The sequence below is a fragment of the Manis pentadactyla genome, chromosome 10 (assembly GCF_030020395.1).
Source record: "Manis pentadactyla isolate mManPen7 chromosome 10, mManPen7.hap1, whole genome shotgun sequence".
NCBI classification, from domain to species: domain Eukaryota; kingdom Metazoa; phylum Chordata; class Mammalia; order Pholidota; family Manidae; genus Manis; species Manis pentadactyla.
In genome coordinates this window covers 120321448-120349271 of record NC_080028.1, presented here as the reverse complement: position 1 = coordinate 120349271, position 27824 = coordinate 120321448, and the positions used below count along the sequence as shown (strand labels likewise).

Below are 27824 nucleotides of genomic sequence, written 5' to 3'. Positions count from 1 at the left end.
AGAACAAATTCTTACATAGTGAATAAGCTACATGGTGAACATTACAAGGGCAGTCATAAAGTGATTTTCTTGTAGACAGCATGTGATTCGGTCTTTCCTTTTTATCCAGTCTGACCATTTGTGCCTGTTAACTGGGGTGTTGAGACCGCTTCCATCTGACACAATTATTGGTGTAAGTGGGTAGCTTGTGGTCTGTTGTCTTTGCTGTCTGTCCCGTCTTCTTTGTTTCCTTTTTGTTCTCTGTCTTCCTTCCTTCCAGTGCATTGCATTTCTGTGATTCCATTTTGTAACCTTTGTTGGGTTGTTGGCTATGACACCGTCATTTTAAGGGGTGCTTTAAGGTTTATACTATACACCTTTAGTTTATCATAGTTTTTCTTCAAGTGATCTGTCATTTCACTAGACTATAAGGAGCTCACAGTTCCCTCCAGCTCTCCCCTCTTGGTCTTTGCCGTGTTGTTGCACTTTACTCTCACAGTAGTACCGATCCCACAAATTGTTATTTGTAGTTAAATACTCCGTTAACCTTTTAAGAGACTTAACTAATAAGACAAAATACGTAGTTCCTGTTTCTTTTACTTTCATTCCTTTGTATAGATCCAGATTTTTATGTGCTCTCCTATTCGTTCTGCATGAAGGACTTTTTGGTGACATTTCTTGTAGTTAATGAAGAACCTTTCAGCTCTCATAGGTCTGAAAATGTCTGCATTTTGCCTTCCCTTTTAGAAGGATCTTTGCTGTTTTTTCCTCCTGTACTTTAAGTATATTCCTCGCTTACACACACATTATTTCCAAGAGCAATTCAAGGTCATCGTCATCTTTTCCTCCGTATGCCACATATTTTGTTTTCTTCTTCTTCTCACTGCTTTAAAATGTTCTCACTATCACCGGTCGTAGGTGATGTGCTTGATTCGTCTTGGCTGCGTTTCCCTCGTGTGTCTGTGCTTGGGGGTCATGCAACTTGTTGGATCTGTGTGTTGACGGTTTCCTTCACCTTTGGGGAAAGTTTGACCGTGTGTCTTCAGATGTTCCCTGTGCTTCCCCCAGCCTCCCTCCTGGGATCCTCATTCCCTGTGTATTCCACAGCTTGACACTGTCCCGCAGCTGACCGATGCCCTTCCTTTCCCTTTAATCTCTCTCTCTCTGGCTGCTTCATCTGCAAGTGCTTCCACTGCCGTGTCTTCACGTTCACAGATCCTTTTTCTGGCAGTGTTGTTATTCTAACCCAGTGTAATTTCCATCTTAAGATGCTATGTCTTTTCTGTAGAAGTTCTGTTTGAATTTCATTTTCTATCTTCCCTGTCTGTACTCATTTTTTTTTTTTTTTACCAGAAAGAAAATGATTATAAGCTGTTTTAATGTTCTCTGCTCATTGTAACATCTGTTTCTTTTCAGGCCCGTTTCAGTTGATTATTTTCCTGACGGGTTGTGCTTCCCTACATTTTCCCCCCCGTTTCTCAACCCCTTCTCCCCACCTGTGTCTGGGTGCTCCCGCGCTGCTGCCTTTCTGGAAACTCTCAGGGCAGGGGCTGTAGGGCTCACCCTGTTTATTTCCTGTCTCATGGGTTACTGTCCTTCACTGCCCGTCGATCAGTGTCTTGAAGACCATTGCTGTGCATATGTTCTCTTGTGTTTTTTTCTGGGGTTCCATCCAGGTAGGGGGGTAAATGCAGTCTGTGTTCATCTCGGCTGAAAGCAGGAGTCCTAATACCTATGTTTTGACTCACTGTTAGAAAGGAAGCCTACATCAAGGTTCTAGGGAAATTCACCAATTTTTTTGGTCGTGTTGAATTTTTTACATTTAGATCACTGATCCAATTGGAGTTCGTTTATTTTTTCTATTAAGGTATCACTGACATGCAGTCTTATGCTCAAGTTTCACATGAGCCACTTTATGCTTACTACGTCCCCCCTGTTATCAAGTCTCCACCACATAACCCCATTGCAGTCACTGTCCCATCAGCATAGTAAGATGCTGTAGCATCAATACTTGTCTTCTCTCTGCTAGCCTTCCTTCTCCGTGCACCCCCTATATTACATGTGTTAGTCGTAATGCCCCTTAATCCCCTTATTCCTCCATTCCCACCCACCCTTCCCAGTCCCTTTCCCCTTGGGAACTGTTAGTCCATTCTTTAGTTCTATGAGTCTGCTGCTGATTTGTTCCTTCCGTCTTTGCTTTGTATTCATACTCCACAGATGAGTGAAATCATTTGGTACTTGTCTTTCTCCGCCTGGCTTATTTCACTGAGCATAATACCCTCCAGCTCCATCCATGTGGACATAAATGATAGGATTTGTTTTCTTCTTATGCCTGAATGAATAATATTCCCTTGTATATATGTACCACATCTTCTTTATCCATTCATCTAGTGATGGACACTTAGGTTGCTTCCATTTCTCGGCTATTGTCAATGGTGCTATGATAAACAGAGGGATGCATATGCCTTTTCCAAACTGGGCTGCTGCATTCTTAGGGTACATTCCTAGGAGTGGAATTCTGGGGTCAAATGGTATTTCTATTTTGAGTTTTTTGAGGAACCTCCATACTGCTTTCCACAATGTCTGAACTAATTTACATTCCCCCCAGCAGTGTTAGGAGGGTTCCCCTTTTTCCCCATCCTCGCCAGCATGTGTTGTTGTTTGTCTTTTGGATGGTGATACCTGATTGTGGTTTTAATTTGCGTTTCTCTGATGATTAGCGATGTGGAGCATCTGTTCATGGGCCTGTTGGCCTTCTGAATTTCTTGTTTGGAGAAGTGTCTTTTCAGACCCTCTACCCATTTTTTGGTTGGATTATTTGCTTTTTGTTTGTTGAGGTGTGTGAGCTCTTTCTATATTTTGATTGTCAACCCCTTATGGGATATGTCATTTATGAATATATTCTCCTACAGTGCAATATGACTTTTTGTTCTATTGGTGGTGTCCTTTGCTGTACAGAAGCTTTTCAGCTTGATGTAGTCCCACTTGTTCATTTTTGCTTTTGTTTCCCTTGCCGGGGAGATATGTTCATTAAGAGGTTGCTCATGTTTATGTCCAAGAGATTTCTGCCTATGTATTTTTCTAAGAGTATTATGATTTCCTGACTTATATTCAGGTCTTTGATTCATTTCGAATTTTACTTTGTGTAGGTTTACACAATGATCCAGTTTCCCTCTCTTATATGTAGGTGTCCAGTTTTGCCTACACCAGGTATGGAAGAGGCTGTCATTTCCCCATTGTATATCCATGGCTCCTTTATCATACATTAATGACCATACATGTTTGGGTTAATATCTGAACTCTCTATTCTGTTCCACTGGTCTATGGGTCTGCTCTTGTGCCAGTACCAAATTGTCCTGATTACTGTGGCTTTGTAGTATGGCTTGAAGGTGGGAAGCGAGATCCCCCCTGCTTTGTTCTTCCTTCTCTGGATTGCTTTGGCAATTCTCGGTCTTCTGTGGTTCCCTATGACTTTTAGAACTATTCGTTCCAGTTTGTTGAAGAATGCTGTATTTCGATAGGGATGGTTCAGGGACCTGGATTGTGTGTCAAGTTCTCGGGGGTTGTCTCGTCGGGTAAAACTACAGTTATCCCAGACGTAGTCATAGACAAGGTCCAAGCTTTCCCCACCCCCCTACCACTGTGGCAGTCAGTCGTACAAGAGTTTTTGGGTGTTTTGGGCTCCTGGAGGGTGTTTATCCCGCACTTGGCACAAATTCTGAAGGCCTCATACCAGTCGGTACAAAAGGGCATCAGGTGGGACCGTGATGAGACCTGTGCAGCTGTGTTCACTGCTACTAAGCAAGCAGTCAAGGCCATTATAGTCCTTGAGTGTAATGGATTCATGAAGGCCCTGGGAGCTAGATGTTCATGTAAATGGAGATGGTTGTGGATGGGGCCTTTGGCAGTGGCTTGAGTGGACATGCCTACCTGTTGGATTCTGGTGACAATATGGAAAGGAGCAGAGATCTAGTATCCGTTAACAGAGGAGCGACTGGCTTCTGTGTGTCACACCTTGCTGGCTATGGAGCCCATCACCAGAACAGCTCCAACCAAGGTAATAACCACGTATCCCATCGCGGGGTGGATGCGAGACTTGACCCAAAGCCAGGGAGTGGCATAGCACATACGCCTCCACTGGCCAAATGGGGGCGCAAACTTGAAGCAGCATAGCACCATCTCTGATACCCCCTTGAGTGTAGATCTTCGATGCTTATTTGGGCAAGTTACGTATATGTGTGAAAAGCAAGAATAACTTGTACTGGAGCCATTGATAGGCGAGAGTCCTTATCAGCAGGGAAAAGCCCCTATAGCTGAGGATGCTTGGTATACAGACAGCTCCTCTCATGGGCAGTCCCCGAAGTGGAGGGCTGTGACTTTCCGTCCTAGGACTAAGACAATATGTGTGTTAGAGGACGGAGAGGGATAGAGCATTCAGTGGACTGAGTCACGGGCAGTATGGCTCCCGATCACCCAGGATGATCACACCCTCCCCTCTATTTGTGTGCACTGACAGCTTGGCTGTGTGCCGGGCTTGACCTTGTTGCTGCTGACGTGGTGCCATGCCAATTGGATGGTTGGTCACTGGCCCCTTTGGGGGCAAGTGCTGTAGCAAGACCTATGGGCTTTAGTCAGACTGAGACTGTTACTGTATATCATGTGTCTGGCCATTTGCCTTTGGCATCACCAGTGAGTGATGAAGCAGACACATTATCGGCCCACATGTGTTGGCGGGATGGAAAGCCTCCCTCTGCTGTAGCCCAATGTTTGTGTCCGCGTTTGTTGCACATAGTGCAAAAGACAATGTGGGCTATTGTAATGAAGACAATTCTGTACTTGCACAAGAACAGACCCGTAGACCAATGGGACAGACTACGGATCCCTGATATAAACCCACCCATATATGATCAATTAATATCCATTAAAGGAGCCATGGATATACAATGGGGAAATGAAAGCCTCTCCAACAGCTGATGTTGGCACAAGTGTACAGCTACTCGCAAGAGAGTGTTACTGGATTATTCTTTAACCCCATACACAAAAGTAAACTTGAAATGGATTAAAGACTTGAATGTAAATCATGAAACCATAAAACTCTTCGAAGACAACATAGGCAAACATCTCCTGAACATCAGGATGAGCATCTTCTTCCTGAACGCATCTCCTCGAGCAAGGGAAACAAAAGCAAAAATGAACTCACGGGACTACATCAAACTAAAAAGTTGCTGTATGGGAAAGGACACCATCAACAGAACAAAAAGGCATCCTACAGTATGGGAGAATATATTTGTAAATGACATATCCGACAAGGGGTTAACATCCAAAATATATAAAAAACTTACACACCTCCACACCCAAAAAGCAAATAACCCAATTAAGAAATGGGCAGAGGATATGAAGAGACAGTTCTCCAAAGAAGGAATTCAGATGGCCAACAGACACATGAAAAGATGCTCCACATCACTAATCATTAGGGAAATGCAAATCCAAACTGCAATGAGATATCACCTCACACCAGTGAGGATGGCCAGCATCAAAAAGTCTAAGCACAACAAATTCCGGCAAGAATGCGGAGAAAGGGGAACCCTCCTACACTGCTGGTGGGAATGTAAGCTAGTTCAACCGTTGTGTAAAGCAATCTGTAGGTTCCTCAAAAAACTAAAAATAGAAATACCATTTGACCCAGATTCCCACTCCTTGGAATTTACCCAAAGAATACAACTTCTCAGATTCAGAAAGACATATGCACCCCTATGTTTATCACGTCACTTTTTACAGTAGCCAAGATACAGAAGCAACCTAAGTGTCCATCAGTAGATGAATGGACAAAGAAGATGTGTTACATATACACAATGGAATACTATTCGGCCATAAGAAAGAAACAAATCCTACCATTTGGAACAACGTGGATCGAGCTGGAGGACATTATGCTCAGTGAAACAAGGCAGGCGGAGAAAGACAAACGCCCAATGATTTCCCTCATTTGTGAAGTATAACAATGAAGCAAAATTGAAGGAACAAAGTAGCAGCAGAATCGGAGACTCCAAGAAGGAACCAGTGTTTACCAAAGGGGAGGGGTGTGGAAGGGCAGGTGGGGAGCGAGGGAGAAGGGGATTGAGGGGTATTATGTTTAGTACACATGGTGTGGGGTATCACGGGGAGAACAGTGTAGCACAGAGAAGGCACATAGTGGATCTGTGGCATCTTACTACACTGATGCTCAGTGACTACATTGGGGCCTGAGTGGGGACTTGATAATATGGGTAAATGTAGTAACGACATTGTTTTTTCATGTGAAACGTTCATTAAGAGTGTATATCAATCATACCTTAATAAAAATACATTTTAAAAAAAGACAAATATATTCTCCCATACTGTAGGAAGTCTTTTTGTTCTGTTGATGGTGTCCTTTCCCATACAGCAACTTTTTAGTTTGATGTAGTCCCATGAGTTCATTTTTGCTTTTGTTTCCCTTGCTCGAGGTGTAGGCCGTTGGTGGGGCTTTCCATTGACCTTTGAAGAAGTCAGCAGACCCCAGAAGGAGTGCCTGTGGGATTATGATGGGGATTATGTTGAATCCACAGCCGTTACAGGAAGAACCGTCTTCCAACTGAATCTTCGAATACGTGAACACATCACCTCTCTTCATTTATTCAAGTCTTCCTTCATTTATTCGGTAATGTTTTTTTATTTTTTATGAAGGTATCATTGGTATTCAGTGTTATGAAGGATTCACATGACCGCCATGGTGGTCACTAGATTCACCCATATTACCAAGTCCCCCCATCCACCATTGCAGTCACTGTCCGTCAGTGTAGTAAGATGCTGTGGAGTCACTGTCTTCTCTGTGCTGTACTGCCTTCCCCATGACCCCCCTCCATTATGTGTGCTAATCATAACGCCCTTTAACCCTTCCCCCTCTCCCCACCACCCCCTTTCTCAGTATGTTTTGTCGTTTTCACTGAAGTATCCCAGCGGTCCCCTCCGCATCCCCTACAGCTGAGGGAACGTTTCCCTCCCTCCGTGCTGGATGCAGCGTCCTCTCCCTAGCAACAAGGTTCCCGCCGTAGAGCGAGCGGCTCTAGGTCTGAGGAACGTGCTGTCGTAAAGCCGCGAGTGTCGTAAGCCAGGTGCGGTGCGGAGAGGCGCAGGACGTGGCTGGAGCATGGGGGCGTCTGCAGGAGGAGCAGACGGACGGCCCAGGTGTGGGCGCGGAAAGCCGACGAGCCGGCGGGTGCAGCAACGGTGAGTAGCGGAGGGGACCGGGGAACGGCGGCGTCAGGGGAAGCCGGGCAGCCGGGGCGGCCAGAGCAGGGCCGGCCAAGGGGATGGGAGCGCTCTCTGCCCGCCTCCGCTGCCGCAGCTGCCGGAGCCGCGCCGCGGCCGCTCCGCTCCGCTCTCCCTGAGGCGTCGAGCCCCTCCCCTGGTCTCTCTCCGGCTGGCCGCTCCTGCCGCCGCTGCCGCCCCCCGGGACGGTTCGCCGCCGCCGCCGCCTCCCCGGCGCTGGGCGGGCGTCCGGGACGCGGCCGGCCAGTTCTCTGGTCTGGGCGGAGCGGGTTTTGCCCACTGTTCAGCCCCTCCGTGCCGGGCCGGGCTGCGGGCTGCGGGCTGCATGTCAGCGCGCGGGTCCCGGCGGAGCGCGCCGCGGTCGGACCGGGCTGCGCCGGCGGCGGTGAGGTTGGGACCGGCCGGCGAGGCGCGCCCGCGGATGGGGGGGCGGCGGGACGGAGGCGCGGGGCCCTCAGCGGTCCCGCTCCTCGGGTCCCGGCTGGCCACGGCGAGGCGAGCCCCGGGACTGCGGTCCACGCTCCGTGGGGAGCTGGCGCGGCGGCCGGGCCCTCCGGGCACGAGCGGGCACCCACTTGCCGCCGTGGGAGACCTGGAGCTGGCGGCGAGCTGGGCGGCAGGTGCCTTTGCGGAGTTGTTACCCGGTGTCAGGGACGGGGAAGCACCACAGACAGATCCCCTCGCCCGGGAGAGCTGCTTTTCCGCGCCAGGATGGGGCTCTGCGTGGACGCCTTTTTTTCTCTTTGGTGTTTTCTGGGAAGTTGTTATCCGGCCGGAGTCGCGGAGCGCTGCTCCCGGGTAATGGAGCTTGGGTGGGGCGCTGGTCTGGGGTGGCAGGCGGGTGGGGGAGGGGGCGGACGGCCGAGGGTCGCGCGCGTCCGCTGCCGGCGTTGCAGTTGCAGTGTTTATTGATCTGTGTGAGCTGCTTGCATGTCTGCTTATCTCGGGGGCGATTCTGTGCTGTTCTCTACCTCTTGTTCAGTCAGCAGTGAAATGTCTGCTGATTGCTGTTGTCTGGACAGGTCCTGTGGCGAGAGGAGGGAGAGTTGTCCGCCCAGGGGCGACGGGCACTGGCGAGGTCCCCCGCCCGGAGACCGGGTACCTGTTTGTATAGTAATGGGCGGGAACGACCCTGCCGCCGGCTGCAGCCCAGGCTGTGTTAGGAATTTCGCGTAGGTTTCCGACCAAGCGGCTCCTTTTGGCTCCTCCGTTATTTTTATGTGTTTTTTATTTTGGTATCATTAATATACACTTACATGAGCAGCACTGTGGTTCCTAGATTGTCCCCGTTATCAAGTACCCACCACATACCCCATTACAGTCACTGTCCTGCGTTATTTTTAAAACGAGTTTTTAGGACTAGGGCAATAAAGGTGCCTATGTTGATGGGATTGCTGTACCTTCCAGTAAATTGAGGAAATGTGTGTTTGAGTGCCAACTCTCTACCGCTACCCAGGCTCCCTGGCTCCCTTTCGCCCTTGCCTCCTGGATGTGAAACTCGAGTTTCTGTACCCGTTCCTGGCAGTTTTAGGTTTTGTGTCGGATTTCCTGTCTAGAAGCAGATACCAAGATTTTAACTGGTTCATGATGTTTCCTTCCAATTGTAAACACTTACAATATATTGGGTTGACACTGAAATCACTGCTTTCATGAATGATTTTTAGTTACTCGAGTAAATATTCGCTTTTTAAATTGTTTATTTTTTATTTTGGTATCATTAGTGTACACTTACATGAGCAACACTGTGGTTACTAGATTTCCCCGTTACCAAGTCCGCACGACATACCCCATTACAGTCACTGTCTATCAGCATAGTAAGATGCTATAGAATCACTACTTGCCTTCTCTGTGCTGTACTGCCTTCCCCGTGCCCATCGCCCCAGCCCCCTGCACTATGTGTACTATTCGTAATGCCCCCTTTTCCCCTTATCCCCCGCTTCCAACCCATCCTCCCCAGGCCCTTACCTTTGGTAACTGTTGGTAGCCTTCTTGGGTTCTGATTCAGTTTTTTCTTTGTTCTTATACTCGACATATGAGTGAAATCACTTGATACTTGCCTTTCTCCGCCTGGCTTATTTCACTGAGCATAATACCCTCTAGCTCCATCCGTGTTGTTGTGAATGGTAGGATTTGTTTTCTCCTTATGGCTGACTAATATTACATTGTATATATGTACCACATCTTCTTTATCCCTTCATCTAGTGATGGACACTGAGGTTGCTTCCATATCTTGGCTATTGTAAATAATGCTGCGATAAACATAGGGGTGCATATGTCTTTTTTGGGTCTGTGATTCTGTTTTGTTAGGATAAGTTTCTAAGAGTGGAACTCCTGGATCAAATGCTATCTCTATTTTGAGTTTTTAGTTGAGCGGACGTGGTCCTGAACATTTCAACACATGGACCAGCGATGACTGGCCCGTCTGGCACCCTGGGGAGAAGGCTTGAAAGCTGGCCTCCTGCGTGTCCCTGGAGTAATAGCAGAGTTGGCCTCCAGAGATCGCGGTAGTGTACCCAATACGTCCCGGAGGTAGGAGCATCTTATGGGGAAGTTTAGTTTTATCTTTATGGCCGGTGCATGTACCTCCCGTAGCCCTATCTACTGACCCATCTGTAGCTCGCACAGGGAGGGGCGTGAAAGTCTGGTACACTAGACCAGGACGAGATCCCATTCCTGCCACTGTCCAGTCACAGGACCCCTCTCTTGCATGCATTCTACCTGATGGACAAGATTTGCCTCTGCTGCTGTCATTAAAGCAGGTATCTTACCGCCCCTAAAGTTATTTTCTTCCACAGTCCTTGTGGCCTGGTATGCGCCCCCCCGGCTGCAGCTTCCCTGTCATGACTTGTGTGTACTCCCTACCCGTTCAGCTGCTGACCGCCTGTGGAACAGGCCAGCTATGGCCTTAATGTGCATAGGAGTTTGAACCTAGCTGAATCCTCGGCTTGAGGATTACCATGATTTTGTGTTAATGGTCTGGTTACGGTGCTCCAGTTCTCTCACACGGGGGCCCTTGCAGAAGATGAGGCACGAGGAGATTGTGAGTCAAAAATTTCTGGAGGATTAGGCTGTTGGTAAAATTGCAGTATTTCCAGAATCCCTCACCTGGCCTCAGTGCATCTCCATATCAATAGGTGTTCCCAAGGGGTGGAGAGTAGAAGTAGGCCATCTCCATATCGATAGGGAATCATTTATTTATTTGGTATCATTAATCTACAATTACATGAGTAGCATTGTGGTTACTAGACTCCCCCTATCATCAAGTCCCCACCACCTACACCATTACAGTCACAGTCACTGTCCATCAGCGTAGTAAGATGCTACAGAATCGCTACGTGTCTTCTCTGTGTTGTACAGCCCTCCCCGTGCTCCCCCCTACATTATGTCTGCTAATCATAATGCCCCCTTTCCCCCCTCGTCCCTCCCTTCCCACCCATCCTCCCCAATCCCTCTCCCTTTGGTAACTCTTAGTCCATTCTTGGGTTCTGTGAGTCTGCTGTTGTTTTGTTCATTCAGTTTTTTTCTTTGTTCTGATACTTCACATATGAGTGAAATCATTTGGTACTTGTCTTTCTCCGCCTGGCTTATTTCAATGAGCATAATACCCTCTAGCCCCATCCATGTTGTTACAAATGGTAGGATTTGTTTTCTTCTTATGGCTGACTAATATTCCATTGTGGATATGTACCACATCTTCCTTATCCATTCATGTTCTGATGGACACTTAGGTTGCTTCCATTTCTTGGCTATTGTAAGTAGTGCTGTGATAAACATAGGGGTACCTATGTCTTTTTCAAACTGGGCTGCTGCATTCTTAGGTGAGATTCCTAGGAGTGGAATTCCTGGGCCAAATGGTATTTCTATGTTGAGTTTTTTGAGGAACCTCCACAATGCTTTTCGGAATGGTTGAACTAATTTACAGTCCCCCCAGCAGTGTAGGAGGGTGCCCCTTTCTCCACATCCTCACCAGCATGTGTTGTTGTTTGTCTTTTGGATGGTGGCCATCCTGACCAGTGTGAGGGGATATCTCATTGTGGTTTAAGTTCTCCTTTCTCTGACAATTAGCGATGTGGAGCATCTTTTCATGGGCCCGTTGGCCATCTGAATTTCTTCTTTGGAGAAGTGTGTGTTCAGATCCTCTGCCTATTTTTTAGTCGTGTTGTTTGCCTTTTGGTTGTTGAGGTGCATGAACTCTTTATATTTTGGCTGTCAACCCCTTATCATATATGTCATTTATGAATATATTCTCCCATACTGTAGAGATGCCTTTTTCTTCCACTGATGGTGTCCTTTGCTGTACACAAGCTTTTTACTTGGATGGAGTCCCACTTGTTCATCTTTGCTTTTGTTTCCCTTGTCCTAGGAGACATGTCCATGAAAAAGCTGCTCAGGTTTACATTCAAGAGACTTTTGCCTATGATTTACTTCTAAGAGTTTTATGGTTTCATGACTTTCATTCAGGTCTTTGATCCATTTCGAGTTTACTCTTGTGTATGGAATTAGACCGCAGTCCCATTTCCTTCTCTCTCTCTCTCTCATGTAGCTGTCCAGTTTTGCCAACACCAGCTGTGGAAGAGGCTGCCATTTCCCCATTGTATGTCCGTCGTTCCTATATCATGTATTAATTGGCCATGTATGTGTGGGTTATATCTGCGCCCTCTATCCTGTTCCATTGATCTACAGGTCTGTTCTTGTGCCAGTACCAAATTGTCTTGATTACTGTGGCTGTGTAGTAGAACTTGAAGTTGGGGAGCATAACCCTCATCTTCCCCCGCTTTATTCTTCCTTCTTAGGATTGCTTTGGCTATTCGGGGTCTTTTGTTGTTCCTTATGACTTTTAGAACTATTTTTTCCATTTTGTTGAAGAATGCTGTCGGTATTTTGATAGGGATGATTCAGGGACCTGGTTTGTGTGCCAAGTTCTTGTGGGTTGTCTGGTCGGGTAAAACTATAGTTATCCCAGACGTCCAGGCTTACCCCACCCCTACCACTGTGGCAGTCAGTCGTGCAAGAGTCTTTGGGTGTTTTGGGCTCCTGGAGGGTGTTTATCCCGCACTTTCTGAAGGCCTCATAGCAGTCGGTACAAAAGGGCATCAGGTGGGACCGTGATGAGACCTGTGCAGCTGTGTTCACTGCTACTAAGCAAGCAGTCAAGGCCGTTATAGTCCTTGAGTGTAATGGATTCATGAAGGCCCTGGGAGCTAGATGTTCATGTAAACGGAGATGATTATGGATGGGGCCTTTAGCAGTGGCTTAAGTGGACATGCCAACCTGTTGGATTCTGGTCACAATTATGGAAAGGAGCAGAGGTCTGGTAGCCATTAACAGAGGAGCGACTGGCTTCTGTGTATCACGCCTTGCTGGCTATGGAGCCCATCACCGGAACAGCCCCGACCAAGGTAATAACCGCCTATCCCTTCGCGGGGTGGGTGTGAGACTGGACCCAAACGTCAGGGAGTGGCATGGCACAGACGCCTCCGCTGGCCAAATGGGGGCGCAAACTTGCAGCAGCATAGCACCATCGCCGTTATCTCCTTGAGTGGAGATCTCCAGTGCTTATTTGGGCAAGTGACGTATATGAGTGGCAAGCAAGAAGAACTTGCCCGTGAGCCATTGGTAGGCGAGAGTCCTTATCAGCAGGGAGAAGCCCCTATACCTGAAGATGCTTGGTATACACAGGGCTCCTCTCGTGGGCAGCCCCCGAAGTGGAGGGCTGTGACTTTCTGTCCTAGGACTAAGACAATATGGGTGTTAGAGGACGGAGAGGGGTAGAGCATTCAGTGGACTGAGTGACGGGCAGTATGGCTCCCGATCACCCAGGATGATCACGCCCTCCCCTCTGGTTGTGTGCAGGGGTCATACCTGCATGTGTCTTCGGCCTGTGGCTGGGAGCGGAGTCAGCGTCTGGAAGGGTGACTTCCTAAGTCGACACAACGAGGTGCTCTGTCTACACCCGAGGATCCAGACTTCCCTTCTTTCGGGCCGGTGCAACCAGGCCTCCGGGGTCCCGGGAGCGCTCACACAGCAAGCAGGCTGCGGTCTCGCCTCCACACCGGGAGCTCTGGGTCAAACGCTTGGATCTGGAAGGCAGGTGGCTCTGGCCTCAGGTGGCCCCTCCTTCCTCGCCCAGCCTCCAGATCCCACGATCCCGTGTTCCCCCCGCTGCCGTCCGGCACCCCCGCCCCCAGATCCCAGCTGCTCACGCACCTCCTCACACTCTTCCCGGGAGACCCAGGCCCTCCAGCCCATGGACTGGGCGAATTGGACTCGCCGTTGGTGGAAGAGGAGACGCCGGGCACGGTTGTTCCCGTAGAGGAGCCAAAGGATGGCCTGCTTGGGGCCCTCGTCGTCCTCCTCCATGTCGTTGGCCAGGTAGCTGGGGAGAGACATCGGGCTGCTGGTCAGCAGCAAGATGGGAAGGATCCCCAGCCGAGGTCAGCTTCCAAGGAGAGGCCCAGGCTGATCTTCACAGAGGACCTACGGGAGCCCTACCAGCGCCACACGGGGCCACGCAGTCATCAAGAAGCCACTGCGGGGCAGGGACCTGAAGGGCACCTCTCACACCTGGATGCTGAAGACAAAGGCCCTCGGGGAGGCCTGAGGGCGAGCAGGGCAGCTTCCATGCAATGTCCCCATCATCTGCCCTGTGCCCTTCAAACCGGCTGTATGTGCACACCCTGCGGCTCCCTGCGGAGGCGTCCAGAGGGCAGGAACTGACTAGCCGGTTTCTGTAGTCATAGCTTCCCTCCCACGGGGCTCAGGCTGGAGGATGGGTGCCACGTGCCCTTCTCAAGGCTCTCCTCCCAGCCCTCCTAGTCCCTGGCACGGAATGCAGTCTACAAGATTTCACTGGATGGATGGATGGATGCTTTTATCTCACAGTCAAATGCCATACCGATCGCCTCATGGACTCAGTGTAACTTAAACGTTTGCAACGCAAAGTAGCGTGCTGAGGGCTTTGTGAACATGCGGATATTTTGACAAGACCTGCCTGCAGCGGTGTCTGGTCTGATGGTTTGGAGAAGGGGAGGGGGGTGACAGGAAGTAACTATTACCCAGAACGTGACATGGCACTAGGATTTTAGCTGATGTGCTACTGGGGGACCACAGTTAGGGGGCCAGGGGAGGCGTGGTAACAGTCGTGCTCTTTGCACCGACTTTAAGGAGTGGTCGTTTTCTTCCAATATATATGTGTGTGAAAGACACCTACAAGTCAGAAGACACAATGTGAACACAGAGGGAAGGGATTTCAGACGGAGCATTGGAACAAAGCAGTGCAATATGAGGACCATAAGCAAGTGTGATGCTGACTGTGGGGACGGCTGAGTTCAGACTGAGAAGGCTGGCCCCGGCTTAGAACCCCCTTAGCTGGTGACATTGCTGAGGAGGGGCGGGGAGCATTAGAAATGTGTTCTCGGAGGATTTGGGGCACGTAAAGCCTTGTAGGAAGCACGGGTGGGGAGTGCCTACGCTCGGTCTGTGTCACATGACGAGGGCCTGCACTGTGGCGTCTGCCTGGGAACCCAGAGGACGACGGTCCACTCGATGTGGACTCGGGCAGGTGAGCGGCCGAGGCTTTGGAGGCGGTGCGGTCTCAAGCCTGGCCACGTGGGGACAGCGTGGTGCCCATTCTGTCCCTCCTCTTAGGAGGGTTTTATGTGGTCCTTCGTTTGTTCCCGTGTTTTAAGTGGTGTTAGGGTTGTCTGTCTCCACAGACAGCAGTATAGAAACCGCTCTGTTATAATCCTGTCCTTCGCATACCAAAGTGAACGGTACACGTGGAGTGAGAAAGCAAATAGATGCAACGTCAGAGTCCCACACCCCTCCCTCCGCCCTCCCGGAGGACTGAACGTTGACGGCCGGCCACTGACAGCAATACTCACAGAGCTATGAAGAAGTGAATTGTCTGGTACTGCCAGGAGGGGAGGCCAGCCCGGCTGAAATACGCTATGACCATGGCCAGGAGATACTGAGGGAGAGGAGAACGCCACAGGAGAGCGGTCACATCCCAGAAGAAGAAGGACGGAGGGGTGAGGGAGGGGGAGGCTGGGGGCAGACCCCGCCCGTGCGGGGAGAGGGACTTTAGGATGCTCCTGGATGGCAGGCTTTGCCGGTGTGACGCCGGGTATCTAGGACAGCTGCCATCAGAAGGGTCTTTGATAAGCTGGCACAAAGGGGAGTCCCCAGGGCTGAGGCGACAAGGGACTTGCCAGTCACAACCAAAGGGGCGGACCCCAGGGGAGTGGGGGTGGGGGCAGGGCTGCCCATTCACACGCAAGGAGCCTCCAGGCCCCGCAAAGGGCAGTGTGGACAAGGCACCGAGTTGGAGAGGGAGGCGAGACTGTGGGTTCAGAAGGCATCCCTCCAGCCCCCCAGGGTAGATGCTGGAGAGAGAACACATGTCAGTGGACAAAGTTACCTTGTCAGATACCCTCAGATTTTTGTCCCAGGCCAGGAATCTTTTAACAACAGGGTCCCCTGGGAAGAGAGGCACAGGTTAGACGGACAGCCGGAGCAGGGCTGAGCAGTGAGCAGCCGTGCCTCCTGACGGGACCTTTCGGGGTGGGGAGGCCGAGGTGCACTCATTGGGCCAGAAAGATGGTGCCAGCCTTCTTTGGTGGCTGGGGGTGCGGGGGCAGGTGTCAGTAGGTGATGTGCACAGGTCTGATCCTACAGAAGGTGGTGCTCCATCACCGTGCAGGAAGGCATCGTCTCCCTTGACGGTCACATCAGCGCGCCCAATGGCCTGTCAGCACCCCGCACGCTGACGGAGGCATTTAGATATGAAAGCCTCAGGGGTGCAGTGGAAGCAGAGCTTTCGTGTGCCGAGTGCAGACTGCTTCTGCCTCTGGCCTAATCCTCCCTCATTTCTAAGTGTTCCCGGAGGAGTCCTCTGGGAGCAGAGAGGTCACCAACTGGCAGGGAATTCTTTTCCATTGGAAAAGCATAGTCGCTGGAAGTTTCTCTCAAGGGGAATGGGCTCAGGGTTCCCCCTACCAAGCAGCCTTTTGAAGGCCTCGTGGTGCTCGGGCAGCACTGGGGACACCCGCCGTCGCTTCAGCCTCATCTTGAGGCCGCACAGCATGTCCGGGACCCAGGCGTCCTCCTCGCCCTGGGCTGCCTCCTCCGACTCCTCCTGGAGAGCGGCCGACCTCGCCCGCTTCCCGCGCCGGCCGGAGTCCGCTGGCATTGGGCTGCTGTGTGCCTGGGCTGCTGGGCAAAGAAACCAGGCGACAGCGTCCAGCTGTTGTCTTTGGGATTCGTCCCTCGGTCCCCGTGTCCCCTCCCACTCCACTCCAACTACCCCCAAAAGACAAGCTGCCCCCAGTGTCTCTGCTGTCGCAGACCGTGGCCGCCTCCCCAGCCATCTCTCCATCCTTCTCCTTTACTGGCAGCCATTTCTAAGTGACCCCGGAGGAGTCCTCTGGGAGCAGAGAGGTCACCAACTGGCAGGGAATTCTTTTCCATTGGAAAAGCATAGTCGCTGGAAGTTTCTCTCAAGGGGAATGGGCTCAGGGTTCCCCCTACCAAGCAGCCTTTTGAAGGCCTCGTGGTGCTCGGGCAGCACCGGGGACACCCGCCGTTGCTTCAGCCTCATCTTGAGGCCGCACAGCCTGTCCACGACCCAGGCTTCCGCCTTGCCCGGGGCTGCCTCCTCCTCCGACTCCTCCTGGAGAGCGGCCGACCTCTCCCGCTTCCCGCGCCGGCCGCAGCCCTCTGGCAGAGGGCTGCTGTGTGCCTGGGCTGCTGGGCAAAGAAACCAGGCGACAGCGTCCAGCTGTTGTCTTTGGGATTCATCCCTTGGGGTCCCTGATTCCCCTCCCACACCACTCCAAGTACCCCCAAAAGACAAGCTGCCCCCAGTGCCTCTGCTGTCGCAGACCGTGGCCTTGTCCCCACGCCTACACCCTCGCCCTCCAGTCCCTGGCCTTCTGAGTCTCTCCTTCCTGCGCACAAGGCCCCCCTGGGTAGGCCTTCCTGCCGTCGGCACCCCCTCCTCAAGCCCCTCGTCCCTCCGCTGCCTCACCTGGCGGCCCTGATCTTTCTGCCCCCAGCATCACCTCCGGCGGGTGCCCGGAGGGGCCGGGCCGGGGCCTCTGGCTCACGGCCTGGGAACTCGGTGGAACGCTGGCCATGATTTGTCCCCAACTCCTGCCCTCTCCGGGACCAGACCCTGTCCAAACTCCTCCTGTGGATTCTCACTGAACGTGAGCCCGTTATCCCTACTCCAGGCTGAGGAGACGCTAGGAGTGGAGAAAGCTCTGCGAAGATGCTTCTGGCTACCTGTGCTGCCAAGCACCTGCCAACCAGGAGGGTCGGAACCCTCGTGAGGTCATAGGTTGCTGCAACCTAGCAACCAGTTTGAAGGAAAAACAGGCAACTGCCAGTCCAATCCGAACAGGGGCAAACAATGTCTCCTGCCACTGGCCCAAGGTCTGACCATCCCCCAAGATGATCCTCGAGCCGTCCAGGTCACCTTTCAGCCCTCCCCCCCAGATGACGTGTCCTCTCCACTCTCCACTTGACACACGGGTGGACTCTCGCCCTCTGTCACGTTCTCCTACAGAGCATGTCTAGTGAGTGGCTAGGAAATTCAGGGTAAGCAGAAACAGTCAGCCCTACAAGAGTGACGTAGGTATGTAAGAAAGATCCCAGGTACATTGACTTGGACTCAAAAGTTAACTTTAAAGCACTTGGCAGAACAGAGCTCTTGTGCTCAGTGTTCACTGACACTAGGTTCAGGATTCTGTACAGAGGGACGCATCCTCACCCCTCAGGCACCTCTGAGCCCAAGAGAACATTTTGAGGACCCGGAATCAGAGACTGTGGTATCCGTGCTCACGCCCACTTCAAATGGTGCCTACAATTTCAGCAAGTGTATGGATTTCCCAGAGCCTGCCCCTCAATGCCAATGAAGAAAGTCTATTCTCTGTATAAAACTTCTGATCGTGTGTATCAGCTTGAGCCAGATGTGTCACCATCTCTTGTGTATCCTATGAATAAAATGTCACATGCACAAAAAGACTTAGTGGGAAAACGTCCAATTCAGGACACAGGAGGATGTTTTGTGAAGGTGGGGGCGCACGCGGGCACAGACGCAGCCCGGACATCAGCCACTTGAAGGCCTGCCGTAAGCCAGGCGGCTCCCCCTGAGCTCCAGGCCTCTACTTTTCACCCGGGCATCTGAATCTCGTGTTTTCTTTTTCAGTATTTACTGTGGTAAAATAACATAAAATTTACCACTTGAGCCATTTTTGAGGGGATAGTTCTGCGGCACTGAGCACTTTGAAATTTTGCAGCCGCCCCCTGTTGTCCCATCTCCAAATTGACACTGCGCACCCGTTAAAGACCACCTGCCCAGTCTAGTCTCCCTTCCGGTCCCTGGCAACCACCATCCTCCCCTCTGTCTCTATGGCTTTGGCTCTTCTGGGTCCCTCATTTAAGTGGAATGCTACAAAAGTGGTGTGTGCGTGTATGCGGCTTATTTCATTCAGCACACAATTGTGGACAGCTTTCCTAATGACAACCCTGAATTCATCGCAATGTGTGGCTTCTTCTTGGTGCCTATGTAAGCCAAGGGCCTGCTGCCTAAGGAAAACTTGGTGCATGTGATTTTTCCAGACACCAAAACACTGTGATCCAAGTTGTGGTTTGTGTATTTCGCCTTGCAGTTCCTCCGGTTTTTTGATTCATGTTTATTGTTAGGTATGTAAACACTGAAGACTGTTGTATCCTCTTGGTTAATTAACCACTTTGTCGTTGAGAAATGGCCTGTTTTGTCCCTGTTAGTATTCTGACATGGACTTTCTCTGGCATTTATAGAGCCTCCCCAGACTTCTTTGGGCATGCTGAATCTTTTTCCATCCTTTTACTTTTTAGTTTGCATCTTTCTCTTTAAAGTGATTTTCTTTTTTTAATGTTTAAGGATATTATTTATTTCTTCTTAGGTAATTATTTTTTATTGAAGGGTAGTTGACACACAGTATTACATTAGTTTCAGGTGTACAACACAGTGATTCAACATTTCTATACATGATAATTCTAGGCACCAGCTATCACCATACCAAGTTGTTACAATATTTTGACTATATTCCTTATGCTATACATTACATCCCGGTTACTTATTTATTTTTTTGTGTGAGGGCATCTCTCATATTTATTGATCAAATGGTCGTTAACAACAATAAAATTCTGTATAGGGGAGTCAATGCTCAATGCACAATCATTAATCCACCCCAAGCCTAATTTTCGTCAGTCTGCAGTCTTCTGAAGCATAACGAACAAGTTCTTACATGCAGAACAAATTCTTACATAGTGAATAAGCTACATGGTGAACATTACAAGGGCAGTCATAAAGTGATTTTCTTGTAGACAGCATGTGATTCGGTCTTTCCTTTTTATCCAGTCTGACCATTTGTGCCTGTTAACTGGGGTGTTGAGACCGCTTCCATCTGACACAATTATTGGTGTAAGTGGGTAGCTTGTGGTCTGTTGTCTTTGCTGTCTGTCCCGTCTTCTTTGTTTCCTTTTTGTTCTCTGTCTTCCTTCCTTCCAGTGCATTGCATTTCTGTGATTCCATTTTGTAACCTTTGTTGGGTTGTTGGCTATGACACCGTCATTTTAAGGGGTGCTTTAAGGTTTATACTATACACCTTTAGTTTATCATAGTTTTTCTTCAAGTGATCTGTCATTTCACTAGACTATAAGGAGCTCACAGTTCCCTCCAGCTCTCCCCTCTTGGTCTTTGCCGTGTTGTTGCACTTTACTCTCACAGTAGTACCGATCCCACAAATTGTTATTTGTAGTTAAATACTCCGTTAACCTTTTAAGAGACTTAACTAATAAGACAAAATACGTAGTTCCTGTTTCTTTTACTTTCATTCCTTTGTATAGATCCAGATTTTTATGTGCTCTCCTATTCGTTCTGCATGAAGGACTTTTTGGTGACATTTCTTGTAGTTAATGAAGAACCTTTCAGCTCTCATAGGTCTGAAAATGTCTGCATTTTGCCTTCCCTTTTAGAAGGATCTTTGCTGTTTTTTCCTCCTGTACTTTAAGTATATTCCTCGCTTACACACACATTATTTCCAAGAGCAATTCAAGGTCATCGTCATCTTTTCCTCCGTATGCCACATATTTTGTTTTCTTCTTCTTCTCACTGCTTTAAAATGTTCTCACTATCACCGGTCGTAGGTGATGTGCTTGATTCGTCTTGGCTGCGTTTCCCTCGTGTGTCTGTGCTTGGGGGTCATGCAACTTGTTGGATCTGTGTGTTGACGGTTTCCTTCACCTTTGGGGAAAGTTTGACCGTGTGTCTTCAGATGTTCCCTGTGCTTCCCCCAGCCTCCCTCCTGGGATCCTCATTCCCTGTGTATTCCACAGCTTGACACTGTCCCGCAGCTGACCGATGCCCTTCCTTTCCCTTTAATCTCTCTCTCTCTGGCTGCTTCATCTGCAAGTGCTTCCACTGCCGTGTCTTCACGTTCACAGATCCTTTTTCTGGCAGTGTTGTTATTCTAACCCAGTGTAATTTCCATCTTAAGATGCTATGTCTTTTCTGTAGAAGTTCTGTTTGAATTTCATTTTCTATCTTCCCTGTCTGTACTCATTTTTTTTTTTTTTTACCAGAAAGAAAATGATTATAAGCTGTTTTAATGTTCTCTGCTCATTGTAACATCTGTTTCTTTTCAGGCCCGTTTCAGTTGATTATTTTCCTGACGGGTTGTGCTTCCCTACATTTTCCCCCCCGTTTCTCAACCCCTTCTCCCCACCTGTGTCTGGGTGCTCCCGCGCTGCTGCCTTTCTGGAAACTCTCAGGGCAGGGGCTGTAGGGCTCACCCTGTTTATTTCCTGTCTCATGGGTTACTGTCCTTCACTGCCCGTCGATCAGTGTCTTGAAGACCATTGCTGTGCATATGTTCTCTTGTGTTTTTTTCTGGGGTTCCATCCAGGTAGGGGGGTAAATGCAGTCTGTGTTCATCTCGGCTGAAAGCAGGAGTCCTAATACCTATGTTTTGACTCACTGTTAGAAAGGAAGCCTACATCAAGGTTCTAGGGAAATTCACCAATTTTTTTGGTCGTGTTGAATTTTTTACATTTAGATCACTGATCCAATTGGAGTTCGTTTATTTTTTCTATTAAGGTATCACTGACATGCAGTCTTATGCTCAAGTTTCACATGAGCCACTTTATGCTTACTACGTCCCCCCTGTTATCAAGTCTCCACCACATAACCCCATTGCAGTCACTGTCCCATCAGCATAGTAAGATGCTGTAGCATCAATACTTGTCTTCTCTCTGCTAGCCTTCCTTCTCCGTGCACCCCCTATATTACATGTGTTAGTCGTAATGCCCCTTAATCCCCTTATTCCTCCATTCCCACCCACCCTTCCCAGTCCCTTTCCCCTTGGGAACTGTTAGTCCATTCTTTAGTTCTATGAGTCTGCTGCTGATTTGTTCCTTCCGTCTTTGCTTTGTATTCATACTCCACAGATGAGTGAAATCATTTGGTACTTGTCTTTCTCCGCCTGGCTTATTTCACTGAGCATAATACCCTCCAGCTCCATCCATGTGGACATAAATGATAGGATTTGTTTTCTTCTTATGCCTGAATGAATAATATTCCCTTGTATATATGTACCACATCTTCTTTATCCATTCATCTAGTGATGGACACTTAGGTTGCTTCCATTTCTCGGCTATTGTCAATGGTGCTATGATAAACAGAGGGATGCATATGCCTTTTCCAAACTGGGCTGCTGCATTCTTAGGGTACATTCCTAGGAGTGGAATTCTGGGGTCAAATGGTATTTCTATTTTGAGTTTTTTGAGGAACCTCCATACTGCTTTCCACAATGTCTGAACTAATTTACATTCCCCCCAGCAGTGTTAGGAGGGTTCCCCTTTTTCCCCATCCTCGCCAGCATGTGTTGTTGTTTGTCTTTTGGATGGTGATACCTGATTGTGGTTTTAATTTGCGTTTCTCTGATGATTAGCGATGTGGAGCATCTGTTCATGGGCCTGTTGGCCTTCTGAATTTCTTGTTTGGAGAAGTGTCTTTTCAGACCCTCTACCCATTTTTTGGTTGGATTATTTGCTTTTTGTTTGTTGAGGTGTGTGAGCTCTTTCTATATTTTGATTGTCAACCCCTTATGGGATATGTCATTTATGAATATATTCTCCTACAGTGCAATATGACTTTTTGTTCTATTGGTGGTGTCCTTTGCTGTACAGAAGCTTTTCAGCTTGATGTAGTCCCACTTGTTCATTTTTGCTTTTGTTTCCCTTGCCGGGGAGATATGTTCATTAAGAGGTTGCTCATGTTTATGTCCAAGAGATTTCTGCCTATGTATTTTTCTAAGAGTATTATGATTTCCTGACTTATATTCAGGTCTTTGATTCATTTCGAATTTTACTTTGTGTAGGTTTACACAATGATCCAGTTTCCCTCTCTTATATGTAGGTGTCCAGTTTTGCCTACACCAGGTATGGAAGAGGCTGTCATTTCCCCATTGTATATCCATGGCTCCTTTATCATACATTAATGACCATACATGTTTGGGTTAATATCTGAACTCTCTATTCTGTTCCACTGCTCTATGGGTCTGCTCTTGTGCCAGTACCAAATTGTCCTGATTACTGTGGCTTTGTAGTATGGCTTGAAGGTGGGAAGCGAGATCCCCCCTGCTTTGTTCTTCCTTCTCTGGATTGCTTTGGCAATTCTCGGTCTTCTGTGGTTCCCTATGACTTTTAGAACTATTCGTTCCAGTTTGTTGAAGAATGCTGTATTTCGATAGGGATGGTTCAGGGACCTGGATTGTGTGTCAAGTTCTCGGGGGTTGTCTCGTCGGGTAAAACTACAGTTATCCCAGACGTAGTCATAGACAAGGTCCAAGCTTTCCCCACCCCCCTACCACTGTGGCAGTCAGTCGTACAAGAGTTTTTGGATGTTTTGGGCTCCTGGAGGGTGTTTATCCCGCACTTGGCACAAATTCTGAAGGCCTCATACCAGTCGGTACCAAAGGGCATCAGGTGGGACCGTGATGAGACCTGTGCAGCTGTGTTCACTGCTACTAAGCAAGCAGTCAAGGCCATTATAGTCCTTGAGTGTAATGGATTCATGAAGGCCCTGGGAGCTAGATGTTCATGTAAATGGAGATGGTTGTGGATGGGGCCTTTGGCAGTGGCTTGAGTGGACATGCCTACCTGTTGGATTCTGGTGACAATATGGAAAGGAGCAGAGATCTAGTATCCGTTAACAGAGGAGCGACTGGCTTCTGTGTGTCACGCCTTGCTGGCTATGGAGCCCATCACCAGAACAGCTCCAACCAAGGTAATAACCACGTATCCCATCGCGGGGTGGATGCGAGACTTGACCCAAAGCCAGGGAGTGGCATAGCACATACGCCTCCACTGGCCAAATGGGGGCGCAAACTTGAAGCAGCATAGCACCATCTCTGATACCCCCTTGAGTGTAGATCTTCGATGCTTATTTGGGCAAGTTACGTATATGTGTGAAAAGCAAGAATAACTTGTACTGGAGCCATTGATAGGCGAGAGTCCTTATCAGCAGGGAAAAGCCCCTATAGCTGCGGATGCTTGGTATACAGACAGCTCCTCTCATGGGCAGTCCCCGAAGTGGAGGGCTGTGACTTTCCATCCTAGGACTAAGACAATATGTGTGTTAGAGGACGGAGAGGGATAGAGCATTCAGTGGACTGAGTCACGGGCAGTATGGCTCCCGATCACCCAGGATGATCACACCCTCCCCTCTATTTGTGTGCACTGGCAGCTTGGCTGTGTGCCGGGCTTGACCTTGTTGCTGCTGACGTGGTGCCATGCCAATTGGATGGTTGGTCACTGGCCCCTTTGGGGGCAAGTGCTGTAGCAAGACCTATGGGCTTTAGTCAGACTGAGACTGTTACTGTATATCATGTGTCTGGCCATTTGCCTTTGGCATCACCAGTGAGTGATGAAGCAGACACATTATCGGCCCACATGTGTTGGCGGGATGGAAAGCCTCCCTCTGCTGTAGCCCAATGTTTGTGTCCGCGTTTGTTGCACATAGTGCAAAAGACAATGTGGGCTATTGTAATGAAGACAATTCTGTACTTGCACAAGAACAGACCCGTAGACCAATGGGACAGACTACGGATCCCTGATATAAACCCACCCATATATGATCAATTAATATCCATTAAAGGAGCCATGGATATACAATGGGGAAATGAAAGCCTCTCCAACAGCTGATGTTGGCACAAGTGTACAGCTACTCGCAAGAGAGTGTTACTGGATTATTCTTTAACCCCATACACAAAAGTAAACTTGAAATGGATTAAAGACTTGAATGTAAATCATGAAACCATAAAACTCTTCGAAGACAACATAGGCAAACATCTCCTGAACATCAGGATGAGCATCTTCTTCCTGAACGCATCTCCTCGAGCAAGGGAAACAAAAGCAAAAATGAACTCACGGGACTACATCAAACTAAAAAGTTGCTGTATGGGAAAGGACACCATCAACAGAACAAAAAGGCATCCTACAGTATGGGAGAATATATTTGTAAATGACATATCCGACAAGGGGTTAACATCCAAAATATATAAAAAACTTACACACCTCCACACCCAAAAAGCAAATAACCCAATTAAGAAATGGGCAGAGGATATGAAGAGACAGTTCTCCAAAGAAGGAATTCAGATGGCCAACAGACACATGAAAAGATGCTCCACATCACTAATCATTAGGGAAATGCAAATCCAAACTGCAATGAGATATCACCTCACACCAGTGAGGATGGCCAGCATCAAAAAGTCTAAGCACAACAAATTCCGGCAAGAATGCGGAGAAAGGGGAACCCTCCTACACTGCTGGTGGGAATGTAAGCTAGTTCAACCGTTGTGTAAAGCAATCTGTAGGTTCCTCAAAAAACTAAAAATAGAAATACCATTTGACCCAGATTCCCACTCCTTGGAATTTACCCAAAGAATACAACTTCTCAGATTCAGAAAGACATATGCACCCCTATGTTTATCACGTCACTTTTTACAGTAGCCAAGATACAGAAGCAACCTAAGTGTCCATCAGTAGATGAATGGACAAAGAAGATGTGTTACATATACACAATGGAATACTATTCGGCCATAAGAAAGAAACAAATCCTACCATTTGGAACAACGTGGATCGAGCTGGAGGACATTATGCTCAGTGAAACAAGGCAGGCGGAGAAAGACAAACGCCCAATGATTTCCCTCATTTGTGAAGTATAACAATGAAGCAAAATTGAAGGAACAAAGTAGCAGCAGAATCGGAGACTCCAAGAAGGAACCAGTGTTTACCAAAGGGGAGGGGTGTGGAAGGGCAGGTGGGGAGCGAGGGAGAAGGGGATTGAGGGGTATTATGTTTAGTACACATGGTGTGGGGTATCACGGGGAGAACAGTGTAGCACAGAGAAGGCACATAGTGGATCTGTGGCATCTTACTACACTGATGCTCAGTGACTACATTGGGGCCTGAGTGGGGACTTGATAATATGGGTAAATGTAGTAACGACATTGTTTTTTCATGTGAAATGTTCATTAAGAGTGTATATCAATCATACCTTAATAAAAATACATTTTAAAAAAAGACAAATATATTCTCCCATACTGTAGGAAGTCTTTTTGTTCTGTTGATGGTGTCCTTTCCCATACAGCAACTTTTTAGTTTGATGTAGTCCCATGAGTTCATTTTTGCTTTTGTTTCCCTTGCTCGAGGTGTAGGCCGTTGGTGGGGCTTTCCATTGACCTTTGAAGAAGTCAGCAGACCCCAGAAGGAGTGCCTGTGGGATTATGATGGGGATTATGTTGAATCCACAGCCGTTACAGGAAGAACCGTCTTCCAACTGAATCTTCGAATACGTGAACACATCACCTCTCTTCATTTATTCAAGTCTTCCTTCATTTATTCGGTAATGTTTTTTTATTTTTTATGAAGGTATCATTGGTATTCAGTGTTATGAAGGATTCACATGACCGCCATGGTGGTCACTAGATTCACCCATATTACCAAGTCCCCCCATCCACCATTGCAGTCACTGTCCGTCAGTGTAGTAAGATGCTGTGGAGTCACTGTCTTCTCTGTGCTGTACTGCCTTCCCCATGACCCCCCTCCATTATGTGTGCTAATCATAACGCCCTTTAACCCTTCCCCCTCTCCCCACCACCCCCTTTCTCAGTATGTTTTGTCGTTTTCACTGAAGTATCCCAGCGGTCCCCTCCGCATCCCCTACAGCTGAGGGAACGTTTCCCTCCCTCCGTGCTGGATGCAGCGTCCTCTCCCTAGCAACAAGGTTCCCGCCGTAGAGCGAGCGGCTCTAGGTCTGAGGAACGTGCTGTCGTAAAGCCGCGAGTGTCGTAAGCCAGGTGCGGTGCGGAGAGGCGCAGGACGTGGCTGGAGCATGGGGGCGTCTGCAGGAGGAGCAGACGGACGGCCCAGGTGTGGGCGCGGAAAGCCGACGAGCCGGCGGGTGCAGCAACGGTGAGTAGCGGAGGGGACCGGGGAACGGCGGCGTCAGGGGAAGCCGGGCAGCCGGGGCGGCCAGAGCAGGGCCGGCCAAGGGGATGGGAGCGCTCTCTGCCCGCCTCCGCTGCCGCAGCTGCCGGAGCCGCGCCGCGGCCGCTCCGCTCCGCTCTCCCTGAGGCGTCGAGCCCCTCCCCTGGTCTCTCTCCGGCTGGCCGCTCCTGCCGCCGCTGCCGCCCCCCGGGACGGTTCGCCGCCGCCGCCGCCTCCCCGGCGCTGGGCGGGCGTCCGGGACGCGGCCGGCCAGTTCTCTGGTCTGGGCGGAGCGGGTTTTGCCCACTGTTCAGCCCCTCCGTGCCGGGCCGGGCTGCGGGCTGCGGGCTGCATGTCAGCGCGCGGGTCCCGGCGGAGCGCGCCGCGGTCGGACCGGGCTGCGCCGGCGGCGGTGAGGTTGGGACCGGCCGGCGAGGCGCGCCCGCGGATGGGGGGGCGGCGGGACGGAGGCGCGGGGCCCTCAGCGGTCCCGCTCCTCGGGTCCCGGCTGGCCACGGCGAGGCGAGCCCCGGGACTGCGGTCCACGCTCCGTGGGGAGCTGGCGCGGCGGCCGGGCCCTCCGGGCACGAGCGGGCACCCACTTGCCGCCGTGGGAGACCTGGAGCTGGCGGCGAGCTGGGCGGCAGGTGCCTTTGCGGAGTTGTTACCCGGTGTCAGGGACGGGGAAGCACCACAGACAGATCCCCTCGCCCGGGAGAGCTGCTTTTCCGCGCCAGGATGGGGCTCTGCGTGGACGCCTTTTTTTCTCTTTGGTGTTTTCTGGGAAGTTGTTATCCGGCCGGAGTCGCGGAGCGCTGCTCCCGGGTAATGGAGCTTGGGTGGGGCGCTGGTCTGGGGTGGCAGGCGGGTGGGGGAGGGGGCGGACGGCCGAGGGTCGCGCGCGTCCGCTGCCGGCGTTGCAGTTGCAGTGTTTATTGATCTGTGTGAGCTGCTTGCATGTCTGCTTATCTCGGGGGCGATTCTGTGCTGTTCTCTACCTCTTGTTCAGTCAGCAGTGAAAT

The 27824-nt window shown here is 49.7% G+C and overlaps 2 protein-coding genes and 1 long non-coding RNA gene across 3 annotated transcripts in view; 2 read left to right on the top strand and 1 right to left on the bottom strand.

The window, feature by feature from the left end:
• The window catches only part of LOC118929734 (uncharacterized), a 289885-nt gene that overhangs the window by 70218 nt on the left and 191843 nt on the right, over positions 1 to 27824 (bottom strand).
• Positions 1 to 27824, top strand: part of LOC130679201 (uncharacterized) — a 138377-nt gene that overhangs the window by 12733 nt on the left and 97820 nt on the right. Inside the window, exons 2-5 of the long non-coding RNA XR_008992279.1 lie at positions 6468 to 6655; positions 6979 to 7224; positions 26031 to 26218; positions 26542 to 26787. This is a non-coding gene — a long non-coding RNA (uncharacterized LOC130679201). The remainder of the gene's footprint in view (positions 1 to 6467; positions 6656 to 6978; positions 7225 to 26030; positions 26219 to 26541; positions 26788 to 27824) is intronic.
• LOC130679200 (uncharacterized) lies at positions 8581 to 18255 on the top strand. Its single transcript, XM_057487583.1, has 3 exons — positions 8581 to 9795; positions 12574 to 12665; positions 13120 to 18255. The coding sequence occupies exon 3, from the start codon at positions 16050 to 16052 to the stop codon at positions 17304 to 17306; it is 1257 nt and encodes a 418-aa protein (XP_057343566.1). The 5' UTR covers positions 8581 to 9795; positions 12574 to 12665; positions 13120 to 16049; the 3' UTR covers positions 17307 to 18255.